The sequence below is a fragment of the Taurulus bubalis genome, assembly GCF_910589615.1.
Source record: "Taurulus bubalis genome assembly, chromosome: 1".
NCBI lineage: Eukaryota > Metazoa > Chordata > Actinopteri > Perciformes > Cottidae > Taurulus > Taurulus bubalis.
The window spans coordinates 32,666,033-32,678,147 of record NC_136589.1 but is presented as its reverse complement, the minus strand read 5'-3'; the positions used below and the strand labels follow the sequence as shown (position 1 = coordinate 32,678,147).

The window sequence follows — 12,115 nt, the reverse complement described above, 5'->3', positions numbered from 1 at the left end:
ATCATGTGTAAACAATGAAATGAAAGATTGCTGAATTCCAATTAGCTGCCTCAGTTTCAGGGTCCAGTTATTTTGTATGACAGTACAATGTCACACTGTCACGGCTTACTGGAACGCTTGAATAGAAAACAAATACATTGTTGATGTTATTAGTAACACTTGTGCTTTTCTTACAAGTCGACATTTCTACTGTGTGAGTTTACATCCATCCCACATGTGGCTCTGGGAGGGTTCAGGGCCCATCGTGACATTCCCCCTAAGATAGTTGTTACACCGGAACGCATGTTGGATGTTGGGAATCACAGTTTCCTTGTGCGGGTGTCTGCTCATTTTAGGACAGATTATACTTTAGAGACCAACAAACTTGTTTTCTTTTTGTCCTCTTTAGAAAAAAGGCTTAGTTCTTTGTTGAAACGGATTGGAAACCATGTTTACTTTTAGTATTGACTGATGAAGTAGTTTAACTTTCCTTTGGCACCAGAGAGTTGCCCGAAAGTAAATATACTGTAACTGCAGGGTGGCAGGTCGTAGTCGCTCACATGGATTGTTTTCAGAGAAATTAAAGTGAATTTCCTATTTTGCTGTTTAGGTATGAGGGATTTTTAGAAAAGTAAAAACAGCAAGCCTTTCTTTAAAAGAAAAAAAAAGTGTAGTCTGCCTTTCACATGGTATTAGAAATGAATGAAGAGGCTCAGAAGTGCTCTGATTCTTCTGAGATAAATATAATTTCCCAATAATGGAGGTTTGGCAATAAAAGACAGAAGCCCTAAAACGACTGGAGACAAAATGCACTGGCCAAGTTTATGTAGAAAATTACAGTTGATTACAGTTCAGTGAGTGTGAAATGGAGGGATATGCATTAAGTTGACAGGATGGCATTTAATGCACTGAATGCATGAGAATGTCCCTCTGTAAGCTGTTCACAGAGAAGGAACAAGGCGAGGCAGCACAGAGCCACTTCATCTTCACACCGTATACTTTCAGTGATAGATTGCATAGGTTTTGTATTATGATTGTCAGATAATAAAGATTTAAAAAAAAGAATGACTGGTTAGGTTATCATTTAATTTCTTATAGCGCTAATGATTATTATCTAGTAAACAGTCAAACAAATAAATACAAATAAGCAGTGTTATACTTCCATCTGCAGGGGAATATGTGACATTACTCTGAGGGATTTTTTTATTTTTAATGTAGATGAACTGTGAGTGGATGTATTTATTTTTCTTACATTATATATAAAAAAATACCTTTTACCTAGTACAATTATTAATTTAAAACTAAAAATACTCATTACATGTAAAAGTCCTACCTTGCTTATCTAGAAGTACAGAAGTATTAACAGCAAAATGTACAAAAAGTAAAAAACTAAATATGCAGAAAATTTACCCTATATTAATATATATATATATATATATATATATATATATATATATATATATATATATATATATATATATATATATATATATATATAAGATTAAGATATTGTTATTACCAATACATGCAATACAAAAGAAAAATGTGACTCACATTCACTGGAAAAAACATTATTCGAAGTACTGTCATTAAAGTCCACCATGTGCTTAAATTGGCTCGGTATCATCTGGCCTCGGGGGAATCTTGTGTAATAAAGTAAAACAAAATTAAAATGACGAGTCACATCACATAATTCCTGTGACATCACGTGGGGTGTTTGGTCAGCATTGAACAGGAAGTTGACCTCAAAAAGCAAGAGGTAAGATAAATGCTTGTTTATAAGGGAATACAATTTGAATAACTAACACATTGTAGATGTACATTATATACAAGCATAATATGATGTAATAGCAGACCAACAATAAACATATACTTTTGTTTGTGGGACAGCATGTTTCAGGTGTATTGGGATAATATTATAAGGCTATTTACAATAAAGAGCACTGTCAAACAACGTTTAACTAGATAACATACTAACAGCCTGTTGTATTTGGTGTGCAAGTCGTGTGCAATAACGAATTTGGTTGCTCTTGATCACTTTGTTAAATCCATGGTTTTTAAACCCTATCCCCGATTAATTTTATTCCCAGGCTTAAGCACGAACGAGTTAAATCATAACGTTCCGCCTTCTCTGAATCATTTACTAACATCAACAAGGAAATACGTCTCTCTTCAAACTAATAATTCCTCTTGACTCACTTTAGTTTCTCACCATGATTTATTTTTGTTTTAGAAGATGCGTCTGCAGTTCTCATCGGTACCCACGCTGCCTGGGGCGCTACAGCGGCAACGCCGTCCGACTACAACACGTGGGCACATCACAGCGACGAACCGGCGTGTTTTTACTGGCTGCTGGACAGAGACCAGGAAATTGTAAGTAGCCAAATCAAAAATAAGGAAGTCAAAGCACATTCTGTGCGGGGCCTGTAGCTGTCTGACTTTTTTTTTTAAAGTTTGAACTGGCGGCGTAACCGAAGCTGGGCCGTGTAGCTACTCGCGGCAGCAGAGCTTCCTCCGCATTGCTCCGCCTGCTCCTCCTGCCTGAATCTCTCTCTGCCTCAGCTTGTCTGCTTGTGTTTACGTCTGCTCGTCGCGTCCACTCTCGGTTTAGTTGCCACATAGGCCGATGTGGAGTCATGAAATGCCCCAATCATAAGTAGGGTTGGGTGTTACGGTTTAACAGGCGACCATGTTAACTGGCGACTTTCGGCCGAAAGCGTCTCCTGTTGTCGTCGTTACAGCAGATGTTGAGAATAGCAAGAGAACACGTCGCTGTCCTCGTGAATGCCGCATTGTTTAATTCTGCAGTTCAATGTCTAACCTTCTCGTCTAAAGTCTCTGGTCAAAACATACCGGACTAGACGTTGTTGAGTCTTTTCTGGGAAATAATCCACGCGAGTGGAAACGTCGCTTGTTGTTTATGTGTTGAACCAGGAAGTCAGCAAATTGCCTTTCCTTTGAAATAAAGTTGTTACAAATAACACATAATGACTGTGGAGTCTGTTTTGTGCAAATATCTGTCACGTAAATTAACTCTATAGTACTATAGTTTTCTTTTTTTTTCTTTTTTTTTTACGTTTTTCTGATTGGCTATTCGTGTAGCCCATTTCTTTTTATTGATTGGCAGGGGATTCGGGGGAGACGTGCTTGATTCCTCCATGGTGAGGGCAGCGCGACCAGGTCATGTTTGCACGCTGCGGCACATTAAATAGAGCGGGGCTCGAGGGGGCGGGGCTTCCAGCGCTCACACACAGTGCTTATTTATTTGTATCTATAGTATACTTTAAACAACTAATAATATTGTTCAATTTGAAGAAAAAGAATTGCCTTGGCAAAAAAAAAGTATCGGTTCAGGCACCGTTTAGGCACCGGTATCGTTTTAAAAGTATCGTTTTAGCACCGGTATCAAAAAAAAACACAAACGATACCCATCCCTAATCATAAGGCAGCAGTGACGCGAGCCTATTCCGTTCAGAATGGAGAAATAGTGCGGGTTACACTGGGGCCCCTATCTGGCACGTGACGTCACGTGACATCATTGTGTCACTGAGCTCTTTTTTTTCTAAAAAAAATAAAATGCACTTGCCACAACTTCTTTTTCAAATAAAATTCATACTGTATTCTTTATCTTATTGTGTCACCGAACATCATACGAAATAAAGTGCATTATTAAGTTCAGTGGCTGGGTCATTCCCATTTATGTCCCATTCTTCCACGTTCAGTTTTCTGAAACTCTGCGATGTTGCTGCCTGTACGGCTCTCGTGATGTGGTGGGACGTCATTGTAACATTTGGCACGGTGGTCTTGTCTAACTTCGCACACCAGGGCTACTCTCTCTCTCTGCACGGCGGAGTGCACTTTTAACACGTTTCATCACCTTTTAGTAAACCCTGGGCACTACGCCGCTACATCCATCATGCTACTGCAGTAATGACTTAGGATCACATAGCGCATTATAATGAAATGGATGGTTTTGGCCACATAATGAGATCATAATATGAATACATAGGTTCCTGGATCAAAGCTAAAATAAATCTAGAGCAAAATGTAAGCACTTCACTGTCCTTTGTGAAATAGATACAAGATTGATGTTTTTTTGTTATATTTACATGTCACATAGAATATGGATTACCTGCCGGATGAAAACTCCAGATACCAAGACATTGACTATTGGGATGAAAGATACAAAACGGAGCAGTGCTTTGACTGGCTGGGCACCTTCTCCAAATTCCAGCCTCTTCTGGAAAAACACATCCACAAAGAAGACTCTATTCTGATACTTGGTTAGTAGTTTTATCTTATTTTGATTGTACGAGACACAAAGCGTCTCTCTGAATGTATTGTCACCGTCTGGGGCGTCTTGGTAAATTGCAAGTCAACCCTATGCCTGTCACCAATTTATCATGAGTGTCAGATGCCATCATCATGGTTGTCCGCAGCCTTTTTTGTTGTTGTTGAGAATTGGGAATAATTATATTTGACACCTGGAAGTGCTCTTCACTCTTCAGAATTTAATCTTAAATTGAGACGAGTATTGTCTGATAATGTTTCATGCTGTTGCCAATATGATATCTGAGTATTGGTTCACATAATCCTTATTGGATAACTTATCTGTAAAATGCTGTCTAACACAAGCAGCCACGCAAAGAACCCAAAAAAGCTTAAGTAAAAGCCTGATTAGGCATTGTATGCCAACTTTCGGTGCATGATAGTTTTTTGTAGTCTGCACTATGGACACATTTCAATCTGTCCCCCAAAAATAGTGAAGTTAAATACTTTATCCTAGAGACATTTTAGACTGGATCCTGGTGACTTTACTGAACTAGAAGATGCCTTGATGAGTTTTTATTTCTGTTCCAAAGTCATACAAAGTATTGATTGTATTCTCTCTGTGAAGGATGTAGAGGAGTTGAGTCTGACATCACTTAGTTTTGAGAGGCAATATAATATTTATTTCCCAAGAAAGTTGAATCCCCTTGGCTCTGGAGTGAAATCTCCAAATTTGTCCACAAGATGTCCCTGTTCCCTTAAAGATCTAGCCTTGTCGCTTGCATCACATGATGCAGTATCTGGTTTTACATGGCCCTGCCGCTCTGTAAAACAAGCAGCATGTGAATTGGAGATGTGCAAAATATGACACAATTGGCTTGAGAGCCAAAAACTAGTGGAGACATTCTCACTCTAATAGCAGACATTCTGCCTCTTGATTTTGTATTTACTTCAAGCCAGAGAAAGAATGTATCTGCTAATCATCAATCATTAATCTAAAGAGTGTGCAGCTAGTATGGACCTGTGTATTACAGAGTTTCTATATTTCATTGTTTTCTCTACTTAATCGTGATCAATACAAGCATCTTGTTTTTACCTGAGGTGACGCTTTACACTTCGATGTAGTCACTTGTGAAAGCAGGCAATATGTTTCACAATAATATTGCGTTTTTTTGGTTTATCATAGGATGACTTATGCGCGGATGTGTGTATGCTGAAATGCCAGCTTTGAAGTCTTTTGTTGTAACTGTTATACCTCCACAGAAGCATAGAGGGCTACTGTGGTCTACCTTTTTCCGATAAGAGCCTTGTTTATGCATGCTCACAGGCGACTGTGTGTGTGCGTGCGTGCGTGCGTGCGTGTGTGTGCGTGTGCGTGTGTGTCAGAAGTTCTTTGCTCGACAATCTGCTGCTATCTAATTCCTGCAAAACTATAGTGCCAGTACACCCGGTTTATCATACCTGGAGATATTTTTTAAATCCCTACTTTAAATCTGTATTATGAAACACATTTCTCGGTGAGAACATAAACTGACAGACAGACACAGATAGTATGCAGCCTCACTTTTTCAATGTGCGTCATAGACACACCTACAGCAAAGGTGCAATAGGCTCAGGGATATTAAATATATATATATATATATATATATATATATATATATATATATATATATATATATATATATATATATATATATATATATATAATATCTTCTCTTGCCTCTCTCCTGCGTTACATTGCAGCAGCCGACAGCAGGTTAGAGCACTTTCTGCACGCTGATTTAAACCCAAAGAAGAGCCATTATATCGGTTGAGAGCTCTCATCTTGGAGGGCAAATCGCTCTCTCTCTCTCTCTCTCCCTCTCTCTCTCTCTCTTCTTGCCAAACCATGGAATGACACGTGTCTGTCACCAGACGTCTTCAGCAACTTTGATGCTCAGATAAGCAGCTATTTTAGGGACGCCTTCTGAAAAGATGGTACATTGTACATGTACACGGAAGGCCAAGCGCTTTGAGAAGCGTTTGGCCGTCCGTGTTTGCACACATTTCCCTGCTATCCTCACTTGCCAAGTCTGTGAATCTAGAGGGACTATTGTCTCGTATAAAACGACACAATACTTTAATATTGCTATGTCGGGGTGCTGGGGCATAATTTGGCAGAGAGGAGGCAAAATGTACTGTAAAGGAAGACTTGTTTGTGTGTGATGAGTGGATAAAGGAAAGATGGAAGGTAGTTCAATAACTAATCAGGTTTGGGCCACTCAACTGTTTCAGATGGAGGTCATTTCCATTTAGATAATCTGTACATCGCAGCGAGGGAGCGCTGCATAGAAGAGGAGAGCTGGAGCACTTTGCTGCATGCTGATGACAGTTTTAATGTCTTCCTCAGTATATTCACGTATAAAAAAGAAAAGAAAAATCTGTCTTTGTCCTCTGTTTATCTGACAGTTTTAATGTCTTCCACAGTTTCATAAATGTGATTTGCTGACACTGTCTCGGCTTTACCTTATACTTTACCTTGTTTTCTCCCAACCCCACTTTGTTCGGCTGGCTTTTCTAATATCTGGAGACACTGGCTTCACGATCACACTGCTCCTGCTCCCCATATTCTTTCAGTATTATTCTTTCTTTTTCTTTCCTTCAGTAGTCCTGGCATCTCGACTATAACCACGTTCAATCCCGTCTCTGCATGTCAACATATTTACGTTAATCTGAATTGAATCTAGATAATGGAAACCTGCATGATCAAATAGTAGTGTATTCTCTTCTATTTAATGTTTTGATCAATAGAGATGGGTGATTCTAGTGAATTCATTTTGATGGTGACATTACGATCTATATCCAGGACAATGCCCCCTTTCTTCTTTGTGGCATTCTATATTTGTCTTATTGTCAACAGATCCCATGCAGTTGCATGTGGTAATATATTAATAAACTTGGGCATTTTAGTTCTTACATCATTCTTCTGCTTACTCACTCCTAAATGCTCTACTGCATCAAAGCTGCAGCAGAAAATAGTCTTTAATAAATAAACTTATTATTTTCTGCTGTTTTGAGGTATCTTTTTCTTTTGTATATATATATATATATATATATATATATATATATATATATATATATATATATACTTGCTAACAGTGCTTTTTTTAGTAGATACAGTATTGATCCTCTCGTCCTTCATGATTTAAAAAGGTGGTAAAAGCATCCATAATAGCATATCCTGTTTAGAATGAAAGCTGATTCTGATTCTGATATCCTGTTTAGAAGCTCCACTGCCCACTCAGACACCCACTTTACCCACAATGACATTAGATCAGTGTTGTTTCTGCTTCAAAATGATGGAGAAAGTTGCTTATTTAGAGGGCTGTAACATATCTTGCAATAATGATAAAGAGAATCAGACCTAAAATGCACTTGCATTGGAAATGTACATACAGTACATATCGATGTGTGATGGCTTAATAATAGGTCTACAGTTATGAAACAGGACTCTGTTAAACAAAAAGGCCAATGGCTCGTTCCAGTTTTTAAATGGGACGTGAACTCCAATGTTGATAATAATGGAATATTCTTATTAAAGCACTGTGTGTGCCTCACACGGCCTCGTAATGTGACATAACAATGCTCATTACTGGCTGGGCTGGCTGAAGGCCTTGGGTGGTGTGTGTGTCAAAGCATTGCGTCAAGCAGTTCCTGAACCTCCACCTGACCTATATGTCTGTTTGCAACATTACCGAGCATTAGCGATGATCAGCTCACACACGGTCTGGTTCCCGCCTGCCACGCAGCCACTGCTCCTTTATTTTATGGCTTGCCCTTGGCTGCTGCCAGTGATGTAATGACCCCACGTCTGCCAGTGGTCAGCGCTCATGCCTCGTTCTCCAAGGAGCAGGGTGATGATGTAATGGCTCTGCTCTCCGGCAGCGAATGGGGGCTGAGATGTGTGCGAGTTGTTCCCCTGGGAGTGTCTTATCTGCCTATGTTCTCTACATGTTAATGTCAGGGCATCTGGTCTAGAGTCAGACCAAGAACACCTACCTTTCATGACCACAGGAGTACTAAACACAAGTGTGTTTTAGCATCAGTGTCGACATTTCAGCATCACATTATTTCTGTCTTAAAGTGCATGGTAACATGGGTCATTCAGGGGAATAACTACTCAAGCTTTCTTAGAACAAATTCCATGTAGACACACACACAATACTAAATACAGTCTGTTTTTGTACAACCGATGGCCTCATCTGTAGCTTATGTTATGGGTTGGTCGAGTTATCGGTTGGCTGCATGGTAAGACTTACAGGTGGTGTATTTATGGCTGTTGAAATGAGGACTTCCTGACAAACTTCCTGACATTTTGGGCATTTTGTAATGTCATTGACCACTATTTTCTAACATTTAATACAAACTATCGATCAAGAGTATAACTGGCAGACTAATTGATAATAAAACCTCTTTTTAGTGCAGCTGCATGGCACATCTAATTAGACGTACAGGGTTTGTTTTACCTTCTCTAAACTGTCCTGCGTTGCTGCCTCTTTTTATTTCACCCCCTGACATCATTGTCCTGTCACTTTGTGGGATCCTTTAGCTCCTGAGGGTGACGTAAGTGGTGTTTATTGGCAATGGAATAGCAAAAGACCATGAGTGTTCAGGCAGCTGTTGTGTAACTATGTATGGCCTAGTGCCTTAACTACAATGACATTATGTCTTTTATAAAGAACATGACCGCATGCTAACAGCGATGTAAAGTCTACCCTCCGACACCCTCTCTGCCTCGAGCACGCCACATCTTGCTCATTCATTCCTGACACCCGTCGCCTTTTCTCCCACCCCCATCTCGCACTCCCATCACCTTCACTGTTCCCTCACTTCCTCCATTTCATCCTTGCTGTCTCACCCCCTTGTTTTTCACTTGGCAACCACTGCCTCACTTATTCCTGCTCTGGCCTCCCCTTGGCCTGCTTGTCAGTATTTGGTATCAGAGTCAGTCTGGCTTTTTATATATATATATATATATATATATATATATATATATATATATAGCTGGAGCGGACCAGTTTACTCCAGTTTTGAGATCTGTGGGAGCTGCACTTTTCATAGAGAGTCCAACTAACTGTTGGTGGGCTATTATGTTGAGCTACAGCTCATTCAGAAAGTGGCATGCCAGTAGAGACTTGCACATTTCTCGAGTATCTATCAGCTCTGCTTTGATCATGGATATATATTCTGTTGTATTTTGTTCCAATATTCAATCTGTTTAATATGTCATATACCCAGGATTATTATCGTAGATTCAGCTGTTCTGCTGAGTAAAATCCTCCTACCTCATGCTGGAAGATTCTGCAGACCAGACACGGTTTTATCTTTGTGTACTTTTGTGTCTGTGTGTACTGGGAAGAAGCTAGCCCATGTTCATAAGAGTACAGTGCTTGTTTGTAAACCTGTGAAGTACACGTTGAACTAGAGGAACATACAGGCTGAGCAGGAGGATTTTATTTCTGTGTTCACAGGGAGATCTTAGATGACAGTCCTCTCACGTCCCCTTCTTCTGCAGTGTTAGAAATGCAAGCGCACACACACACACACACACACACACACACACACACACACACACACACACACACACACACACACACACACACACACACACACACACACACACCGACGCACACACGCAAACACAAAATGCTGATGGGATGGAAAGTCACTGGCAACACAGAGAGCATGGCGGGACAGAGAGAGAGATTTGAAGTCAGGAGTTATGTCTTTGCAGCTGTCAGAAGATCTGGCTGATATCAGATATGCTGTTTGCTCTTGGGAAGTTCATCCTTCATTTCTAGACTTGAGTTTCTACATTTTTACATGTGACCCCTTTTCCTCCTTTTTTCCCTTATTGGTTTTCTTCTCCTTACTCCTCCATCCATTTTTCAATTTATCCTCCACTCTATTTTCTCCTATCGTCTCTTCCTTCTCTCATGTCTCTCACTCTCCGCACAGGCAAGCACATGCATGCACATACCTCCTCCTCGCACTAGGAATAACACAGCAGCGAGGCTGTGAGGAACAGGCAGCCTTCAGAGGAATAATGGGAACCAGGAGACAGGCATCGGCCGGTACACGCTTGCCCTTCCTTTTATTGATTGCAGCCCTTCCTTCCTATGGCGGCTGGAGGCGGTGCACGTCTGATTAGGCTTGTATCAGCTCCGTCCTCCCCTGCCACTGCCCCGGTTTCTGATGCCAGTTGCCGTCCAGCTTACTCACGGTGGTGTTCAAGGAATGTATTGGTTTTATGTGTTTAACAGTGGCCTAATTCTGAAGTGAGGTCTCAGAGGTCCTGACAGTCTCTAACGAGTTAATATGTTAATCCAACTGATGTCATTGTCTTGCATTGAAGGTACAAAATAATTTGCATGTCTTGTTGGGTGAATTAAAAAATGAGCAGCAATGAGATTATTAAGCAGTTGGTCAGGAAAAAGGTAATGCAGAGATAAATGGAGCTGCTCACAAACAAAGGCAGTAGAGGTTGTTTATTCTGCAGTGTCCTCTGGCCTCAACCAGTAGGAAAACCACACACACACACACACACACACACACACACACACACACACACACACACACACACACACACACATACATACATACATACATACATACATACATACATACTGTAGTGTACATACATAGATACATACATACATGTATGTTAATTATTCCACATGTGCAAACTACAGACGATTTGAAAATATGTTCCTCTCCTGTCCAACATATAATATAATATATGCTGTCCATGGACACAATTCTCTGTATCGCCACAGTGTCTGTTTTTACCTAGATGTGCTGAAACATCTGCAGCAGAGCAGATACAACACTGCAGCAGATGAGGTCTGTGTGAATGGATGGTGGATTGATGAATGAATGACAGAAAGGAACAGAGGAGGTGGAGGAGGGTATAGTTTGAAGCAGAGGGATTCTCTCCTGCACTCTCTCTCTCTCTCTCTCTCTCTCTCTCTCCTTCCTACCCTCCCCTCTTCTAAGCTTCCGGATTGGCTGTTTTCAGTTTTCAGGGTAAGTCACCAAGTCAGTAAGGGCAACCCTCCCTCCATCCCACCCTCTCCTCCTCCTCTCCCCTTCCCGCCTCCCTACTTTTTTGCCGCTGTAAGGAGTGGTGCTGTTTATGAATGAGCCTCAGAGCCGCAGAATGTGAATGAAAAATAAGAGAGGGAGTGAGCAGATAGGGGTGCAGGCTGAATGAAATGCAGCAAAGCAGGGAAGAAAAATTGAGGAAAGATGCTGAATGAAAATCACAAGGGTGGGAGGGAGTGAAGGAGAGGAGCGGGGGAGATGGTGGGCGATAGAAATAAGAAGAATGTGTGTGTGTGTGTGTGTGTGTGTGTGTGTGTGTGTGTGTGTGTGTGTGTTAATGTCCTCTCTCACTGGTATGCAGATCAGGGAGGATGCTTGGACTGGTGGCTGCTTTGCCTATGAGCCAATGGGAATCTCCACTACCTCACACACACACACACACACACACACACACACACACACACACACACACACAAACACTTGCATATACACATATGAACAGCTTTCTCTGTAAGCTGGTGCACCGTGCTTTGAATAAATAACGGGGTTACCCAGGCAACCAGGCTAGGATGATCGATGGGCTTGGCCCTGATAAAAAGAGCACAGAGGGTGCTCTGAGTGCTTGTGTGTGTGTGTGTGTGTAATCTCCTCCTACCTGAGATTATGTGTGTGTGGCTGCGTAGACTGCACACACTGGCTGAATGCATTTGTGTATTCTTCAACGACAGCAGAGGTTGCAGTTTTGTGTGTGGGCGTGGAGGTTTATTTTTTAATTTTTCAGTAA

At 40.9% G+C, this 12,115-nt stretch overlaps 1 protein-coding gene across 1 annotated transcript in view; it reads left to right on the top strand.

Moving 5' to 3' along the window:
• Positions 1-4,102: 4,102 nt before the first annotated feature.
• The window catches only part of ece2a (endothelin converting enzyme 2a), a gene marked incomplete at its 5' end in the record, with an annotated part of 66,956 nt that continues 58,943 nt past the window's right edge, over positions 4,103-12,115 (top strand). Inside the window, one exon of the mRNA XM_079217136.1 lies at positions 4,103-4,262. Within this exon, the coding sequence (XP_079073262.1) occupies positions 4,103-4,262 (160 nt within the window). The remainder of the gene's footprint in view (positions 4,263-12,115) is intronic.